General features: G+C 52.9%; 2 protein-coding genes, 1 non-coding gene and 1 pseudogene across 4 annotated transcripts; 2 read left to right on the forward strand and 2 right to left on the reverse strand.

Moving 5' to 3' along the window:
* Positions 1-1001: 1001 nt before the first annotated feature.
* Positions 1002-6378, forward strand: LOC112901431 (serine/threonine-protein kinase CTR1-like). Of its 2 annotated transcripts, none has more exons than XR_003230279.1 (15): positions 1002-1785; positions 2464-2762; positions 3116-3260; positions 3370-3485; positions 3721-3929; positions 4018-4293; positions 4369-4409; positions 4518-4586; positions 4677-4777; positions 4865-4949; positions 5034-5132; positions 5240-5285; positions 5370-5501; positions 5586-5680; positions 5818-6378. XR_003230279.1 is itself a non-coding variant. In XM_025970348.1 (15 exons), exons 1-15 carry the CDS (start codon positions 1288-1290, stop codon positions 5897-5899), a joined length of 2316 nt encoding a protein of 771 aa, XP_025826133.1. In that variant the 5' UTR covers positions 1093-1287; the 3' UTR covers positions 5900-6378. The 2 variants fall into 2 exon arrangements, 1 of the variants encoding a protein (XP_025826133.1); XM_025970348.1 differs by having other exon boundaries at positions 1093-1785; positions 5217-5285.
* Positions 6379-10405: 4027 nt separating this feature from the next.
* On the reverse strand, positions 10406-14008 carry LOC112900388 (annotated as a pseudogene).
* On the reverse strand, positions 13998-14070 carry TRNAA-CGC. Its single transcript has one exon. It is a non-coding gene; the product is annotated as a tRNA-Ala (tRNA).
* A 2826-nt stretch (positions 14071-16896) lies between these two features.
* LOC112901655 (protein ECERIFERUM 26-like) lies at positions 16897-19811 on the forward strand. The gene is made up of 2 exons (XM_025970613.1): positions 16897-17506; positions 18766-19811. The coding sequence occupies exons 1-2, from the start codon at positions 17015-17017 to the stop codon at positions 19594-19596; spliced, it is 1323 nt and encodes a 440-aa protein (XP_025826398.1). The 5' UTR covers positions 16897-17014; the 3' UTR covers positions 19597-19811.
* Positions 19812-19931: the final 120 nt, after the last annotated feature.

Here is a 19931-nt window from a genome sequence, read left to right on the forward strand (position 1 = left end):
AGCCAGCCAGGCCAAAAAGACGGCGCGGATCGGCGAATCACGGGGCCGCGCGGCGCCACCACGAGCTGACTCGACCGCTCCGGCGGGCGACGGGTGTCCCGCGCCGGCACACGCGGCGCCTCCGCACGGGCTCCCGCGCACGTGCACCAGGGTGGGTGGGGATGCGGTTCGACTTTTTGCGCGCACGCCCTCGTGGTGTTGCCGATTTGGGTGGTGGCGCTTTTCGCGTGCATGCCCCTCGGTGCGTGGGTTATGGTGGTCTAGGGCTTTGCGGAGTATTTTTTTTCCTCAAGTCTACAATTGCCTTATATCGGTGAAAAAACTGCCTATATCTGTATTTTGTTCGACGAGATACAATACAATTTAGAGCTTATTTGAAGGAGCTAAAATTAAATGCTAAATCTTAATATATATTAGCACTTATATAAATGCTAAAATTTAAAAATCTTAACTAAAGTTCAGCCCACCTTATTATTAGCATTCCTGTTTGGATGTGATAATGCTAAAGTTCACTTTTACTCGTTAGCACTTGGATCCAAGATCTTAATTGTATGTCATATTTGGTTGTACCTATGGATTCAATCTTCATCTAACCATTATTTGGTCAAACACTGATATACACTATATATAAGTCTAAACTTATTTATGACTATTGGTAGACTCCCTCGTAACTACAATTACTATTTGTACCGTCATTATCACATACTTGCTAATCTAAGATTCCTTTGACCACAAGACCTAGATTAACCTAAGTTTCAACGAACAACGAAATACAATAACGCTGCTTGGCGTGGGAGTATAAATAGCTAGGAGTCAAATAATAATAGAAGCTGACTTGATGTTCTGCTGTTTTTAGAAATAACAAAAACCAATCAAAGATTTGTCCATTTTAGTATATCCAATACTTTATCTTCTAAAAGTATACAGCCGCAATACACTGTAGAGCTTCAATAGTCAATACACAAATCTAGATGGGTATACACCGCTGCGCTATTCAAAGCGAGCATAAGAAAAGAAGATGACAATAACGGATAGACAAAATAAAAAAAACTCAATAGAAAAGTACGCAACGAAAAAAGGACCTACATACAAGTTGCAACCCACCTCCATGTCGCTCCCCCCTCCGCTGGAAGTTTTTCGACTCCTTTCACACAGGCACACAGCCCACCCCCGGAGCGGCGCCCACCTCTCTCGCCTCGCCTCGCCTCCTCCCTCTCTCCGTTCTCCAATCCCGATTGGGCAATAGGCAACCGGCCACCATCTCCATGCGTCGGCCCTCCTCCGGCCATGCCGCACCGCCGCCGAGCCCTTAACCCGACGCTGCCCCCGCCGCCTCCCGCCGCGGCCGCCGCGTTCCACCTCGCCGCGGACGACTCGCGGCTGCCGCTCCTCGCCGCGGACTACGCGCTGCTCCAGTCCGCCGCCGCCGCCGCCGCCACCGCCTCATCCTTCGGCGACGCGCCCGCGGCCCCGGCGTCCGCGGAGTGGAGCGCCGGGAGCGCCTTCACCGCCTCCAGCGACGCCGCCACCACCACCGCCTCCTCCACCGCCACGGCGCCGGGCTCCGCCCGGCTGACCGCCGCCGAAGAAGAAGCCGGCGGGAGGGACACGTGGGTCCGCCGCGCCAGGGAGGGCTACTACCTCCAGCTCTCCCTCGCCATCCGCCTCACCTCCCAGGCCTTCCTCGCCGGCGCCCCCGCCCCGCCCGAGCTCCTCCTCGGCTGCGGCCCCGGGGATGCCGGCGACGGCGCGAATGATCCGGAGGCCGTCTCCTACCGGCTCTGGGTACGTGCACACACAGCCTCAGACTCTCAGTCGTACGGACACGGCATCACACATGAGCATATATGATGGTGCAAGGCGTGTAGAGAGAGAAACGCATACTCCTGCACAAGCTTTTGAACTCCTGCTATTCTTGCTTCTCTGACACAGCAAAATTCTCGCTTACTGCTTTGATGGAATTTGAAATTTGAAGGCTACTTAATTTGAAGTCTTGATTTGCTGAAGTTTTGTTTCTGTTTTGCTCTCCTTGAATTTCTGTATCTACTAGGCTCATGCTGTTATTTGTTTCTTGCACGTAGTGCATTTACTGGGTTAACAAGTGGTTTAGGACATGCTGATCAATGATGCAGTCGCTTAGAGCTGGTGGGTTGGTATTATATTCTCGCGCATAACCACAGAACAAGCACATTACTGATTGCAAATGATGCAGAGTCTCCTCTCCTCCCTTGAGATTTTTATTTCGATGCGCCGCCGCACCTACTCTTTTATTGCAAGTTGGAGCAAGCTGATGAGCCGTGCAGCCTTCAGCTTATTAGTCGTAGTGTACAGTGATGAACGACGACGATCGCGCGCGTGCAACTGTGCCTGTTGATTACTCCTATATTGGTAGCAGTGTAATCAACCTGATCATCAGAAACCTGACAGAATTGAAATGGCGGTGCATGTGTGTGTTCGCTGCAGGTGAACGGGTGCCTGTCGTGGGGCGACAAGATCGCGCACGGGTTCTACAACATCATGGGCATCGACCCGCACCTGTGGGCCATGTGCAGCGCCGCGGAGGAGGGCCGCCGGCTGCCGGCGCTGGCGGCGCTGCGGGCGGTGGACGCCAGCGAGTCCTCGCTGGAGGTGGTGCTCGTGGACAAGGGCGCCGACTCGGTGCTCCTCGACCTCGAGCGCCGCGCGCTCGACCTCGTCCGCGCGCTCGGCGTCACGCTCGACCTCGTCCGCCGCCTCGCCGTCCTCGTCTCCGACCACATGGGGTGAGCTCGATCACTGACCGCGCTGCTACTGCGAACTGCGTGCATGGGCGTGTCGCCCGTGTTCCTTTGCTTCACTTCCAAAAAAGTCGAGCTGGTAAATACCAGCAGCGGCGTACATGCCACGCTCGTGCGCCGCGCACCAGGCAGTGCGCTAGATGCCTAGATCGATCGCTAGACCTGTAGACTAGGCTTGCAGTTCCTTCATGTTCCGTGAACCCGGTGGTCACCAACGGAGCCGAGCACGTGAACGCAACAGTTTTGACGTGCACCACCTTCATGTGACGTTCTCTCTCTCTCTCTCTCTCTCTCTCTCTCTCTCTCTCTCGTGTGTTTTTTCCCTTTTCCATGTGAAGGGGTGCGTTGCGGTCGGAGGACGGAGACCTGTACATGCGGTGGAAGGCGGTGAGCAAGCAGCTGAGGAAGCGGCAGAAGTGCATCGTCGTCCCCATTGGAGGCTTGTCCATCGGGTTCTGCCGGCACCGGGCCATCCTTTTCAAGGTAGGTATCATCGGTCAGACTCAGACGCAGCACCAGCCAGCCATTGTGCAACTTGTGCTATGGTTTCTGTTAAGCTTAGGGTACCATCTGCTTCTCCCGAAATGTTCAGGAACTCGCAGATTTCATCGGCCTCCCATGCCGGATTGCGCAAGGTTGCAAGTACTGCTCTGCGCCTCACCGGTCATCTTGCCTTGTCAAAATCGACACTGAGAGGAGATATGTGAGGTCTGTACTTGTTCCTGTTCTTTGTCATGTCGTTTACAGAAACAATGTAGCATAACAAGAATTGGGGCAGATAGGAGTTGAAGACTGCTCTTCTGTAGCTGAGAACTCTGAGCATTTCAATGCCTTGCTACAATCTGATGTTGGTGTATGCCAATGAGCTATTGAGCTTGTGATTAGTACGTTTTTATGTTGTGCATTGGCTCAATCTCGCTAGTAATTGTGCTGGTGGCTTCAGGGAATACGTGGTGGACCTTGTAGTTGAGCCGGGAAGCATCAGCTGCCCAGATTCATCCATCAACGGCCAGTTGCTCTCCATAGTGCCTTCACCTTTCAAGACTTCGTGTACAGTAGGCTCTGGGAACTATACTACACCAGTCACTGCCTGGAATCAAAAGATAGCGGATGAGCGTCGCAACACAATAATATCAAATTCCCAGTACTCAGGTATGCAACCTACTATCATGAGCAACTCAAATATTCAGACAATTCATCCATACTACTGGCCAATAATCCAACACTGTACTACTTGTAGTTGATAGGTGTTGTGTCGTGGAGGAGAACTCTGTTCAGGTAGCTAGCAAAGAAGGCATGCTGCCAAAGATCGCACAGAATGGAAACTGCAATGGCATATCAATGTTAGACTTGGCGGCGCAATTGAAGGCAATAGACATCAGTGCTGAGAATGGCAACAAGGAGAATATCCCAGGTGTTACACTTCCGAAAAGCTTGAGCATTGAACCATCTTTTGCTGTAGATTGGCTTGAGATATCATGGGAGGAGCTCGAGCTCAAGGAACGCGTAGGCGCCGGTACTTCTTTAACTCGAGGATTTCTACTGGCTTACTGTGTGCTCTGAATTTGATCACTCTTGGGATACAATGCAGGTTCTTTTGGTACGGTGTATCGCGCAGACTGGCACGGTTCAGTAAGTACCTCAAACATCCATTGTGAAACCCATTTTTTATTTACTTTTGCACTGAGTTAAGTGTCCTTTGAAGATCATAAATTTAAGATTGTAGATTGGGTTCTGCAGGATGTTGCAGTAAAGGTGCTTATGGATCAGGATGTTGGCGAAGCTCAGCTGAAAGAATTCCTCAGAGAGGTCAGTTTACATTTTATTTCGGCGTCAAACTTCCAACTTATCACGTCTAAATAAAAAATCGCAATCTGACCGTATCCATATGGCTTCCAGATTGCTATTATGAAACGAGTCCGCCATCCGAATGTGGTATTGTTCATGGGTGCGGTGACGAAATGCCCACATTTGTCAATAGTGACAGAGTATTTGCCAAGGTAAATTTTCCACCAGTTTCAGTTGTCAGGCTTGTTACGGATATTTGGATATACTTGAGTAAATAAGAACCCTGTTGGTGTGAACAGAGGGAGCCTCTTCCGCCTCATCAACAAGGCAGCTAATGGAGAAATGCTGGATCTAAAGCGTCGTTTGCGCATGGCGCTAGACGTTGTACGTATCACATTGTGTTCCTTCTACACATAACAAACTCTTGAAATGTCACTGATCTCTCTACGTGCTGTATGTGCAATGCAGGCAAAAGGCATCAACTATCTCCACTGCCTGAATCCTCCTATTGTCCATTGGGATCTGAAGACGCCAAACATGCTGGTAGACAAGAACTGGTCCGTGAAGGTTAGTCCACCTCCCAGATAGATTAGGATGATCCAGATCCACTGTTCTACTTTTGTTTCTTTACTTTCCTTGATACAACTTCAGGTAGGTGACTTTGGCTTGTCCAGATTCAAGGCGAACACCTTCATATCATCCAAATCAGTTGCTGGAACAGTAAGTTTCATATTTCTGTGCTCAAACAGCCAATCTCACACTAAATTTACTGGTTTCTTACCGTCCGAGTGTTTTGCACTGCAGCCAGAATGGATGGCACCAGAATTTCTCCGCGGCGAGCCATCCAACGAGAAGTGTGATGTTTACAGCTTCGGTGTGATCTTGTGGGAGCTCCTGACAATGCAGCAACCATGGAGTGGCCTAGGTCCTGCTCAGGTAACCTTCCATCTCTTAACATTGTTCTCTTGGTGCAGAAAATTGCTCTGGTTTCTGATTCAGTATATATGGTAACATTTGCAGGTAGTGGGAGCCGTTGCATTTCAGAACAGAAGGCTCCCAATTCCAAAAGATACCAGTCCAGAACTTGCTGCTCTTGTGGAATCCTGCTGGGATGAGTAAGCCTTTCTTGTTAATAGCCAGAAGCTTATTCTGATCAAATCTTATTCTCAAGCGGCAAGACCAAATTTGTGCTTGTTGAAGGTATCTTTTGTTCAGAACACGATGATGATCTCATTTTGCTTTCTTTCTTCAGTGATCCAAGGCAGCGGCCTTCATTTTCAAGCATTGTGGATACGCTGAAGAAGTCACTCAAGGCTCTTCTTGGAGGCTCATGAGGACCCTTGCAAGCTGTCCTGGCTGCCATTTGTCTCCACCTCTGTTTCATGTTCCTCTTCTGCCTCTGTCAATGCTATGATAGCTGAAGCAGCACAAGTGCAATGCTGCCTCGAGTTCGATAGGTCGCTCCTCTTTTTCCCACCTCATGCAAAACCAATAAAATTCGGTGCTTTTGCTCTCCCATGTCGCACTGGGGTAGCCTTTGTACAGCGATTCTAGTTCTAATAGAAGTTCCGCAGGCCCCAGGTTGGGAGGGTGGTCTGAATATCTGCTGTTCCTGAATGTTCTAAATGATTCTATTGGTTGTGCAATAGGACTGAAGAGTCTGTTGCTTTAGGAGACAGGAAAAACAGTTTTGATGCCAAATAGAATAGCTCACAGGATATGCCTAGACTTTCTATACAGGTCTCAAACAAAACTTTCCAGGAAACATCTGGGTGAAAGTGAAACTTAACAGTTCTGCATTCATTCTTTGTTCGACCAGTGTCATTTTGCAAGCTGACATGTACATATCACATTGTGTTCCAACACTAGCAGTCCACCTCATTACAAGTAATACAAAGAGTATGATGCAAAGATGATGACATGGCTCTACACGAATCAGCAAGATTTCCTTGGATGCTGCAGCAGCTGCTTGTTGTAGCAGTGGCACAGCCCCATAGTGCATGTATCCAAGAAACCCGGCTATACCAGCCACGGTAAGCCGGCAGACGCCAAACACCACACCAATTTCACCAAAGAGGCTCAAGCCCATGGCAGAGCCGCACAGTACGGAACAAAAACGTGAGCTGCGTTGTTTTCTCCTTGGTGTGGCTGCACTAATAGTTGCCTCGGGGTGTAGCCTTGGGCTTGCTCTTCAGCCTTCAGGCTCCGGCCGATGGCCGGTGCGTTGGACAGGTGGTGCTCGGCGAGCGTAGCCCAGCAATCCGGCGGCGTGGAAGGTGTTGGAGCAGAGCATGATCATCCCCATGGGAGAGTCAGACTCCCCGTCCCGGGCCTGGGAAGTCTTGCCTGCGAATGCGCCGTCGGTGGTCGGGCAGGATGCTCCGGCGTCGTAGCCGTGGCCGTTGGTGGGCGGCAGGGAACGGGACCTCAAGCTGCGCGCGGCGCCGGTCGTCCTCCAGCGCCGCCTCGTCCACCGCGACGATGCACGGCGGACGGCGAGAGGTCGAATGGCGGGGGACCCGGAGGAGAGGATTCGGCGGGCGGAGCATGGAGGAACACGACGATGGTCGCCGCCGGCGAATCCGTATCGCCTGCAGCCTCGACGGCGGACGAGGTACAGGTACTTCTCACCTCTCATGTAGGGGGTCTTATGAAATTATTTATTTACATAAAACCCTCTGATTCGGATCGCGATTATGGATCGCGATCCTATTAGGGGGGTTTATGAAACTATTTTGGGTGTTTATGTAAAAGGTCGGATCGCGATCCAATTTAGGGGGTTTTGTGCAAAGTAATTATCTCTTCCGCTGCTCCCCCGCCGCCGGAGTCCGGCGTCGATGGCGAGCCCACCGGGGCTTCCGCCGCCCCTGTTCCAGATGCATATACCCTCAAAACCCTCCACCAGCTTGCCGGAGAAACCCAGCAACGAGACAGAGAGGACGCCGACGGGGGGCTACGCTGGACGGACGCCACCGCCGCGCCCAGCGCCGGAGCCGACCGTCGAGATGTCAGCATCGTTGGGCAGCTCGTTGGTCTCGGCTGCGCGCCGCTGCGCCTTTTTCTCCGCCTTGATCCCCCCGATCCCCTGTATCAACGTCGCCATCGGTCCGGTTTCTCGTCAATGGGAGCATCTCTCCCGTCGATTCCTCGTCGCGAAATTTTGTTCGCCGGACGGCGGGGAGGGACGGAGGAGAAAACGTTCCGCTGTGCCGCGGAAAATCGCGGCCAGCAGATTGCGCGCGCGCCGCAATCGGGGACACGATTCTTCTCCATCTACGGCCCTGTCGTATGAGCAGGCCGGTTCACAAAGATTTTTCAGTCGAGCGCAGCAGCGCCAGCGCGCGCGGAGCGAGCAGGGGAGATGACGAAGGCCAAATCGAAGTCGAGAGCTCGGTGCCTCGGTCATCGGCGTCGCCGTGGCGTCCATCCATCGCGCGTCTATCCTCCCGACCCTGGACGGTGGCGCGCTCTCACCGGTCTCGGAGCCACGGTGGCGGTCGTTGCTAGCCTTGTCGGCGCCGGCGGTACGACATCGCGCGTCCGTCTCGTCGGCGACGGTGGAGGCGGCGATGTACGGTTGGCGCCATGGGGAAGGGAATACAAAGTAGGATAGATTTGGGGAAGGATTTGGAAACGAGTAAGGGCAACTCCAACAGCTTGGCCAAAACACTTTGTATCGGTAAAAAAAAGAAAACCATCGATACTGCTTGTTCCAACAGCGTCGCCATCTCCCCCGCTCGCTAACCGCATCGCCATCCCGGCGTCCACGGATGGCAAATTTGGCGAGGCCGGCTCCCTCGCCATCCTCCTTGTCCCGCGCTTGCGGCACCCTCCCGCGCCCTCCCCATCCAGTTTTCCGCGCGCTGTCGTGCCCTCCCACCCGCGCGCTCATATTTCCCTCGCGTCCTCGCGCCCGCACCGCCGCTCATTCGTCTTCTCCATCGCACCCCTGCGCCCTCACGCCGGCGCTGCTCTGCTCCGTCCCGGCCGCGCCGCTCATCTGCTCCCTCGAGCTCCCGCGCCCCGCCGCGCCATGAACCGGCTGCCGCGTCCCCGGTCAACGGCAGCTCGGCAAACGGGCGTGGGGAATGGATCCGCCGCCGGCACTCTTCCCTTTCCTCAGTTCTTTCCTCAGTTTGCGCCAGCAACGGTAGATTCTGAGGCAAATCGGCCGAAGGGAGAGATGCAGCAATCCAGTGTTCGATCGATTCCCCGTCGGGTGGTTCCTACCACAGGAGTTTATGGCCGGATGACAGAAGATGAGATCAATGCTGAGCAATTCGAGGAGGGACGCTCCAAGGGACGATCTGGGCCTCAATCCTGGACCAGGTCGATTAGATGCAGGAAAAAAAAGGCAAAAGGCCTGCATGCCAAGGCATCGATGCTCAACAGAAAAAAAAAACGAGATGGCCCAAAGGCCTCAAGGCCGACGCGTCGGACGATCTGCTGGAGAGAAAAATAGTGGCCCATAAGTGGTTTGAATATGGATAGTCTGAAATTGAAGAGTTTGTTGGTTTGCTCCACTAGTTTAGATAGTTGTCTATTTTTTAGAGAACTCTAAACTCTATATTTAGCTAGAAAAAAATAGCTAGGCTCTTGGAGTTGCTCTAAACTAGTGGAGCAAACCAACAAACTCTTCAATTTCAGACTATCCATATTCAAACCACTTATGGGCCACTATTTTTCTCTCCAGCAGATCGTCCGACGCGTCGGCCTTGAGGCCTTTGGGCCATCTCGTTTTTTTTTCTGTTGAGCATCGATGCCTTGGCATGCAGGCCTTTTGCCTTTTTTTTCCCGCATCTAATCGACCTGGTCCAGGATTGAGGCCCAGATCGTCCCTTGGAGCGTCCCTCCTCGAATTGCTCAGCATTGATCTCATCTTCTGCCATCCGGCCATAAACTCCTGTGGTAGGAACCACCCGACGGGGAATCGATCCAACACTGGATTGCTGCATCTCTCCCTTCGGCCGATTTGCCTCAGAATCTACCGTTGCTGGCGCAAACTGAGGAAAGAACTAAGGAAAGGGAAGAGTGCCGGCGGCGGATCCATTCCCCACGCCCGTTTGCCGAGCTGCCGTTGACCGGGGACGCGGCAGCCGGTTCATGGCGCGGCGGGGCGCGGGAGCTCGAGGGAGCAGATGAGCGGCGCGGCCGGGACGGAGCAGAGCAGCGCCGGCGTGAGGGCGCAGGGGTGCGATGGAGAAGACGAATGAGCGGCGGCGCGGGCGCGAGGACGCGAGGGAAATATGAGCGCGCGGGTGGGAGGGCACGACAGCGCGAGGAAAACTGGATGGGGAGGGCGCGGGAGGGTGCCGCAAGCGCGGGAGAAGGAGGATGGCGAGGGAGCCGGCCTCGCCAAATTTGCCGTCCGTGGACGCCGGGATGGCGATGCGGTTAGCGAGCGGGGGAGATGGCGACGCTGTTGGAACGAGCAATATCGATGGTTTTCTTTTTTTTACCGATACAAAGTGTTTTGGCCAAGCTGTTGGAGTTGCCCTTAGATAGTTGTCTATTTTTTAGAGAACTCTAAACTCTATATTTAGCTAGAAAAAATAGCTAGGCTCTTGGAGTTGCTCTAAAGGTCTCTCTACTCGTTCCTTCCCTTTCTGTGTTTTCGGCGGGTATGTTCTCGTTATGGCAAAGGCTTGTAGCTTTCCTTCTTCTGAATCCGAGAAGGGAAGAAATCAGTGGCCGTAGGGCAGATTGTGAACAGGAGGATCTCAGTGAAGCGCAGCCCAAGGCATTTGTCAGAGAGGTCTGTTCACCAATTCCATTTTGGCATCAAGATTGCAAATGCCTATGTTGGTTGTTCACTGAATCACTAGGACCATAGACTCAGCTTCAGGAGAAAGATATCAGTCTTGATACCAAACAAGAGAGCTCGCAGGACAAATATACTGTAGGTGTCACAGCATGTTAAACTGACACATGAAGATGCGCCTAACCATTAAACATTGTACTTTTACCATTAGACAATTGCGTTTTACTGCCTACATCGGGACTCGGGAGTCAACTTCGCGTTGCAAGCTACATAATGTGCTCCAGCTCCCGCGCATAGCTAAGAGCATGCTTGATCACCTTGAACGATGGCAAGTCCATGTGAGATTTGGGTTTTGCCATGTCAAAATGGACTGAACAATCCTTGATTTCCCATTCCGGTTGTTCCTGCCATAAAAATGAATGTTATGAGTACTCAAAACCGGTAGGCAGTAGACCAAGCAATGGTGGTTAGAATTTTGTCCCTCACCCATGCATCAATCAATCATGTCTAGCATCCTTTACTAAGACACCAGTAACTCATTATTATATCGCACATATGACAAAGGGCTGCAGATAAAATAAAAGGTACCTCTGATATGTACTCGAGAAGTTCTTGATCTGATGTAAACATTAGCATTTTCTTTGCAACACTGATTGGCAAGTAGTCATATGCCTCAACGCTGCATTCGGCTACTTCATCTCTTCAAAAGAAACACACGGAGCACAATCAGGGACTTCACAACAGAATCCAGGTAAGGTAAACGACTATGCAAATCAGCTCATACCTAACAGCTTCAGCAAGAAGGCCCATAAGGTAAACATATGTCTCATGTGGCACAGCCTGGTGAGCATTGATTAATCGGTTATAGGCGCCTTCCATAAAGGATTGCTCAAGCTCCACTGCATATTTGATACAAGGATGGTTTAAAGCTTCCAGTGGCAGAAGTTCCAGCTCAGTATGGAATTCAGCAATTCTGTTTTCGGCCAAGAGCCTCAGAAGATTAAGGCCCAGAAATGGGTATTCATCTGGTGATGGAGCAATTATACCACTGCATGAACAACAACAAAGTAAGCATAATACATCACCACTCCGCAAACATGAGTCCAGAAGTACAGTTCTCTAAAATAAAGGATCTGTGAGGAAATGTTAGTTGTGCCTTTTAGTTGCAAGGTGAGAGAGCTCACATAAATCTTTGAGGTCCCATTGGTGAGGACAAATGAAATTTGTACCCCTGGCAACAGCTCAGACTATGCGTGGACACATAGCTTTCAGGCTTTGCACAATTTATTTGGATCAGGAACAGAAGCACAATGATACCGATTGAAACCTAAGGCAGATGGTTAACAAGCTCTCCAGTTCAAAACAGATGTTGTTTTAGAACGTTGGCTTGGTTTCCAAGTAGATGTATTTTTCATTCCTTAGACATCTTTACATCAACTGCCCCTGTTAATTGCTTACTAGCAGTGTAGCAGTATTTGAGACACGGATATTTGCATAGAAAATTTAGAGGTGCAAAATGAGTCAAAACTTAAGTATATTATTAAATCTACTTATGTGTGCCCGGAGCTAAATAACAAGAAATACATACTGGAGGTAACATACAAGAATACAATAGATGGTGTCTTTATCTTTGGAAATGATTAAGTGTATTCCCAGCATCCAAACTCAGAATGGTTCATATATTGAAGTGACGGCTGAAGAACATAACAGCAATATGTATTTAATATGCTTGCAAGGATGAATCATGAAGTCAATAGTTGTAGGAGAGATAAACCATGTATTGATGTAAAATTCTTTTAGCTGCCACAAGTTCCTCTAAAATGCCTCGCGGTCTTTAATTTTCAAGCAAGATAACAGCATTCTCATAGATAGCCCCTGTAAAGTTTAAAAACCAGTCACACCTAACAAACGAAAACTGTATTCCTATGGCTTAGTGGCTTACTACACACTTCCAAAGGAAATATTATATATCATTGTACATAAAGATTTGTATGGCTTTACTAAACACTTGCAAACAGGTAGCCCCACAAAAATGTAAAAATCATACTGCTTACAGAACACTTTCAAAGAGGCACATTGGAGAATGATCATATCACAGAATTAGTGCGATCATTCTTCCTAGGATCGGTGCAAGTTATCTACAGTGCAAGGTTTTGTACTCCATAACCAATGAAGCATGAAAATGAATTTTTTCCAGAACAGTATGCCACAAAATTCTTTCAACTACACAGAACATTTTCATGTTGGAAGAAACTGTATACACAATATTTAACTCCATGGGTGAGGTGCAGCCTCAAATTGGTTCCAAGGCAAATCCCACCTAGATTACCAATGAAAAAGTACGATGGGGACAATAACACATAAAGTTCACAGGAAAACAGGCCAGACTATGATGTCCCCAAAACCAAGTGCTCAAAATATTACTTGTGATTTTCAGCTCTTCGACTGCATTCGGCGTCTTCTCGAATGATGGTGGCAGGCTAGGTAACCTTGTGAGGAGCACCTGAAATCAAAAGCAAGGGTATCATCTGCTTATCGCCTGGCAATGAACCGCAAACTTAAGTGAAGCTCTGCAAAAGTCATGCACTTGATACTGCTGTACTGTAAAGTGCAAATTATTAACCACCTTTTCACAGATGACACAGTCCTCAATTCAAACTAGTAATCTCTTAGAGCAACTCCGAGAGGCTGGCTAAAACGATTTGCATCGGTAAAAAAAGAAAAACGCCGGTCAATACCCTATCCAACAGCCTCGCCATCTTCCTCGCGTCGCTATCTCGCTCGGCATCGGCTCCCCTCCGCTCAGCATCTTTGCCGAGCGATTCCGCCTCGCCATCTCCCTCCCTCGCGCGCTCCTGCCCTCGCGCCCTCCATTGCCCCGCCACCATTCTGCTCGAGCCGAGCTCGCCGCCGACGGGGCCCGGCCGCTGCAGCTCGCCTCGGCCCGATTCACCGCCGCCCGCACCACCTCCTCCACTCGCCCTACCTCCCCAGCCGTCCAGTCGCCGCCCTCGTCGCTTCCAGTCGCGCCGCCGCCCAACCTCGCTGTCCGCCGCCGCCACGCCGTCAGCCGCCTCCGGTCGCCCATCCGCCGAGCCTAGGTGAGGAATGGGTTCCCCTCATGCCGAGGATGCTCGCCGGCCTCTTCTCCCTCGCCGGAAACTCGCCGCCGGCGAGGAATCGGCCGGTCAGATTGGACGTGGCAGAATCTAAAAATCCTCTAGGGTCCAATAGTACGACGATCGCGGCTTCACAAGATTGGGTTAAAAAAAGCCCCCCCCCCCCCCCCCCAACCCCCCGCGCCAAAATCCCCGGTAAGAAAGAATGGGAGCAGGTCGAGCTGGATCGCCGAAATGTACCTTGAGCTCGGCGAGCAGGGCGGCGCCGGAGTCGAGGTCGCCCCTCGCGCACGCGAAGTTGAGCCACGCGAGCTTGCAGACCGCCTCCTCCAGTTCGGAATCCATGGATTGCGAGGCAGCGTCTCGCTTCATGGCCCCCTCGCATGCGGGTTTTCTCTTTCTTTCTTTCTTCGTTGCTGGAGGAGACGATGCGCCACGGAGGAGGCGGTCTGAACAGTGCGTGCGAGGAATACGTTTTCTTACTCGGAAGGCGATTCCTGGACAACGAACGAAAGCACTTGATGCCAAGGAGCTGAAAAACTGCCAAAAAAATGGAGGTGCGGGGAATCGAACCCCGTGCCTCTCGCATGCGAAGCGAGCGCTCTACCATATGAGCTACACCCCCGTTGATATCCTTGTTGACATATGCATCTTATTATCGGATGATTTCACTTCTTCGGTGCAGTGAGATTCTTCGGTGAAGAAGACCACCCCGACCTCCCTGTCCTCCAACAAGCCCCTACGGTCGACTACTGCCCGTGAAAGCACGCAGCGGGGACATGACCGGCACAAGCAGTGCATGCGCGTAACGGGCCTAACGATCAACAAACAGCGATCCACGACTGAAAATGACGCACAAGCGGTTGCCGGTCAGGCTCCCCCAACCGCTCTGCAGTTGTCGCTAGCTACACAAGTACACAACTCTCAACCACTTGTATTACGCTAGTGCTAGCTTTCGTACCCACTGCCCCTGGCGTTCAGAGACGCTCGACAGCTACTCGTACCCTCGCTTCTCTCATTCTCTGTTCCTGTAGTTTCCAGCGAATGAAGATTCAGAACTGCCGCTGGAGCACCTAGGAGGAGTACTCGCTTGTAGGTGGTTGTGCCAAGCCCAAAGCATCCAGGAAGAAGACCCAGTTAGTTTAATCTGGTCTGAAGTAACCTGAACCCTCGAATGGCTGGGCACCGCTGAACCCCTAATTCTTACCTCCAATGACCTCAGTTCATTATCTGGTGCGCGCATGGTGCCTAGAAGAACGGAGGTAGGGTAAGCACGCGTTCTGTTGTGCTCTCAGCTCACGTTTTCCGTGTCTGAGACGCATCGCTATCCGCGGACTGACCTGTACCGGTGGACGGCAATGGCAAGCGTAAGGGACGATGGAGCTCTGAAGGAACAAAAAGGAGGCGTACGACAAGACAACCAGCTGCGCCCCAACCAGCCGTCCTACTCCGATCCGATCAGCCCGACCGTCGTCACCGTGCTTCGAGCTGAGGCAGGCGGCCGGTCACCGTCAGGGCGCCTGTCCGCCTGTTTGCGCTTCTGCGCTGGGTTGGAGACGTACGGTTTCGGTGGCCCGCGGTCGGGCGGGTCGGCGTCCCAACTCCCAACGCCCCTGATCAGCGGCGGTCGCGCGCGCGACGACGACTCGACTCCGTTCGTCCGCCCTGTGTCCTTTTGTGTGCGTGGTTCATGAGGCTCCGATGGCGTTCCGGTGGTCGCACCGGCCTTCCACCCGCTGGGCCGTACGAGCCGTTGCTGATAAAACCGGTGACGGTGACGCCGATGCGAATTGATTGTCTCGCGGAGCCGTCAGACGAGTTGGGTGCCTAGCTGGTTGGATCGATCGCGATTCACCAGCGCATGAACGTGACATGAGTTGATGTGATGCTTACCACTAGCATAGCAGCTTGCAGCAGGATGCCATGCCATCGGTTTCCAGGATATGAAAAAAATATGCGTGCGTATTGTCCTCCGGGAGAGGGGGGGCAAAATGCAATATTATGTAGTGTTCTGGACTGACTGAAGACTGCTACATGATGTGATGGTGGAAATGGAGACTGCTACTAGAGATTCAGAGATTCAGCCAGCTACTCCGTGGAACCAAACACTCGTCGATCGGTCGTCGCATCTTCATCATCGTTCTTCAGTTCTTGGCAGCATAGCCAGCAAGACCACCTGCCTCTCCTGAACTCTCGTACCTCAGGGTCTCGGTAGCGCCGCTAGCTCATCATGGATCGATCGATTGATAGATGTAGCAATTTCTCGGAGGACGGTGAACCACCATATCTGGCGTTTCACGTCACCTGATCGCTCGATCGCCCATCGCACCTCGCGGCGGCCTTCCAACTTTACAGGCTTAGGGCCTGTTTGTTTGATCTTAAATAAGCTGTAGATTATACAAACCAACTTAAATAATTTATAAAGGAAACAAACAGGCAGCTTATTTGTTCAGATTATATAATCTAGAGTCAAAAACACCACAATCTTATAAGCTAGTCAAGTGGAGCTTATTTCAACTTATTTCTACCCAAAAGACCCACTACCCATGGCAAAGAGGAGCAAATTACCCGCAATTGCCATTGGATCCCACCAGCCTACTCCCTCCTCCCCTCCCCACGCGCCCCTCTCCCTGGCTGGCTCCCCACGCACCCCTCTCTCTGGCTCGCTCCCTCCTCCCCTCCCCACGCGCCCCTCTCTCCCTGACCTTCAAAACTGCTAATGTTGTGAAAATAGTAAGCAAATGAATAAATCTAGTATCAAAGGGCATTGTTGTCTTTACACGTCTAGGACAAATAAGCTGGGCCCAAATAAGCTAGGCAAACAAACAGTAAGACTCAGCTTATTTAATCCAGAAAAAATAAACTAGATTATATAAGCTACCAAATAAGCTGGACAGTATAATCTATAAGCCCAAGCAGCCTCGCGGCCAAGCAGCCTCGCGGCCAGGACGTGACGCGCGCTCGTCAAGTAGCCTAGCGTACGTCCATGGCTTGCCGCGGCAGACAGCAGCATGAATGGCGAGGCCTGCAGATCGGGCGTCGCTCGCTGGACGCGGTCGATCGATCGATCCACGGGCGGGAGCAACACCCCATTCAAGAGCCTGGTCCGAGTGGCGCGCGCGCGCACCGGTTTTTTCTGGCCTAGTTATGGCGCAGGGCAGCAGGTCCTCCGATCCCCGGCGTCATTCCCTCGCCGGACCACCGGCTGCCGGACCCTGCTAGATCCGATCCGGAGCTAGCAATGCATGCGGATTGTCGCGGCGGATCGGATCTATCCGAGAAGCGAACTGAAAAAGTTACTACCTGATAACCTGACCAGAGCTAGAGGTGAATCGATGTTCGGTGCTCAGCTCCCAACCAACTCGCTCCCGAATTTAAAACCGCCACCTGTGCCCGTGCCCCACCGCCCCCCAACCGCCGCTTCCGAGTCCCGGCCCCTCGCTATATATCCCGCCCACGGCCGTGCACCGCCGCCAGCCCGCCAGCCAGCTCGCCCGCTTCCAGAGACCCGACCCCGGCAACCCGCGTGCTACGCCGCTGCCACCCCGGGGTAGCCAGCCGCCGGCGACATGGTGTTCGAGCAGGAGGTGGTGGCGCCGGGGGCCGTGTACGGGCACCGGCTGTCCACGGTGGTGCCGAGCTCGGTGACGGGGGAGGTGGACTACGCGCTGGCGGACGCCGACCTCGCCTTCAAGCTGCACTACCTCCGCGGCGCGTACTACTACCCGCCCGGCGAAGTGGCGCGCGGCCTCACCACCAAGGTGCTCAAGGACCCCATGTTCCCGTGGCTCGACGAGTACTTCCCCGTCGCCGGCCGCGTCCGCCGCGCTGAGGAGGGGGCGCCGGCGGGGGCGGGGGCCCAGGCCGAGGCCGCCGCTGAGGGCGGCGCGCGGCGCCCGTACATCAAGTGCAACGACTGCGGCGTGCGCATCGTGGAGGCCAAGTGTGACCGCGAAATGGCCGAGTGGCTCCGCGACGACGCGCCCGACCGCCTCAGGCAGCTCTGCTACGACAAGGTGCTCGGCCCGGAGCTCTTCTTCTCGCCGCTGCTCTACGTCCAGGTACAACCTCCTCCTCCTCCTCTTCTGCTCTTCTTCTACACGTGCTGTGCTGGCCATGAAAATCGGCAACGCGACTACCGTGGTAGCTCGTAGGGAGTGTGGGAAAAGTTCTAAATTTCAGCGATCGCTGCGGCTACTGTCGGAACCGGAGGTTTGGTCGGATTTTGGCATGGCTGGTCCCTGGCATGGCAAGACCTGTTCATTGTACGTAGCTTTCAGTATGGTTGCTTGCAGTTGAGCAAGCTTTTAATTGTGCGCGGCCGTACCTGCTAACCATCCAACATTTATACCTAGCTGGTCACTGGCTGGTGACTGCAACTGCACCCCCACATCGTGCTAGTGTCATCCAACAGTTTGGTGGCCTGGCTGTCACCACTAATTCAGACTAGACTGTTTCTTTGAATCTGTTCAGTTGCTAGCAAAGAGTCTACCAACCAGCATCCGTGTAGTAGCAGGCACACCAAGGGTGCGGCGAGCTCTTCGTGATTTAATGCTGGTTCGTGCCGATTGGCAAAACCTGGGAATCCTTTCCGTCCCATGGATCGGCAGGCGTGCGGTGCCGTGAGGTCGCCGGATCGGAGCCGCGTGAGTAGTAATTGCTGCGCGGGGGCGGTGGACGGACCGCCGCTGGCATTCATCTGCCGCTGGTGTGGTTGAAACGGCCGCTTGCCCAGGGCGTTCTATGATTTGTCGAACTTGTTCTTCCATAATACTCAAGGACTTGAGAAGGTTTTTTTTTTTGAGGGGGGAGGACTTGAGAAGATGATCTTTGTAAACATGAAAAGTACAAATAGTATCGCTGCTTCTGATATAGGACACCTGAAATTCAGCAAATCATTCAAGACAGCCTGTACTTCATCAGTGAAAGTTTTCACTGCGTAGATGAATGGACCAGCACAAGACAGCCTGCATAATGAATAATGATCATTTAAGCATTTAACTTATGTGCGAACGGGATAATGTTTATGATCACCGTCCGGGAGGTGGCACATTATGATCCGCCTAATGATGTAGGACCACTGCTTTGCATGATCGTCTCAGTTGCTTTTCTGTTCACAAGTGCAACCTATTTGCAAATTAGTAGTACTATTTTACTGCACCATTCTTTGTTACGGAATCATTTTCTGTAAATTTCAGCAGCTTACTGATGACTCTGTTCTACAGATTGTTCTGTTGCCGCGCAAAACTTAAAATCTATATCGGCTCCCAAATACAGTAGTAAACTGTAAATGGAGTAACAATGGTTGCTTGACTCGCAGATCACAAACTTCAAATGCGGCGGGCTGGCGCTCGGCTTCAGCTGGGCGCACCTCATCGGCGACGTGTTCTCAGCCGCCACCTGCTTCAACAAGTGGGCGCAGATCCTGAGCGGCAAGAAGCCGGAAGCCACCGTCCTCACCCCGGAGAACAAGCCGCTGCAGAGCCACTCCCCAGCTGGCGCCGCCGCGCCGCGCTCCGTCAAGCAGGTCGGGCCCATCGAGGACCACTGGCTGGTCCCCGCGGGCCGCGACATGGCGTGCTACTCCTTCCACGTCACGGAGGCAGCGCTCAAGAAGCTCCAGCAGCAGGGGCGCCACGCCGCGGCGGCGGGCACCTTCGAGCTAGTCTCCGCGCTGCTGTGGCAGACGGTGGCGAAAATCAGGGGCAACGTGGACACCGTGACCGTGGTCAGGACCGACGCGGCCGCCCGGAGCGGCAGGGCCCTGGCGAACGAGATGAAGGTCTGGTACGTGGAGGCGTCGGGCTCGTCGCCGGCGAAGACCGACGTGGCCGAGCTGGCGGCTCTGCTGGCCAAGGGCGTCGTCGACGAGACCGCCGCGGTGGCGGCGTTCCCGGGGGACGTGCTCGTGTACGGCGGCGCGCACCTGACGCTCGTGGACATGGAGCAGGTGGACGTGTACGGGCTGGAGATCAAGGGGCTGCGGCCGGTCCACGTGGAGTACGGCATGGACGGCGTCGGCGAGGAGGGCGCGGTGCTGGTGCAGCCGGACGCCGACGGGCGCGGCCGGCTCGTCACCGCGGTGCTGCCCAGGGACGAGATCGAGAGCCTCCGCGCCGTGCTCGGGAGCGCGCTGCAGGCCGCCGCCTGAGCGCCCGCGCCACGCCGCGGCGTTCGTCTGAAAGCTCTAGTGTTGTGATGACTACGTTACTGTTACGGTTTGGCGAGCCTAGTTTCTGTAATCGATTTGAGAAGTGTTCTGTACTGGATGATGCTCCCTAATAAGTTGCTCGAATAGCTTATGCAGAATGTACCAAGATTTACACAGGAAACTTTGAAAAATAATAGTTTGAGAGTTGAGACATCGTGATCTTAGAGTGTGCTCCCCATCTCAGTGTCACGAACTTTTGCTTGCTTGGATGTAGGTCAGCCAGTTCAGGTTATCAGAATTGTTTCGTGATACTTTGGCAAATAGCCTGTTTTGAC

Source organism: Panicum hallii, chromosome 7, assembly GCF_002211085.1.
Source record: "Panicum hallii strain FIL2 chromosome 7, PHallii_v3.1, whole genome shotgun sequence".
Lineage (NCBI taxonomy): Eukaryota > Viridiplantae > Streptophyta > Magnoliopsida > Poales > Poaceae > Panicum > Panicum hallii.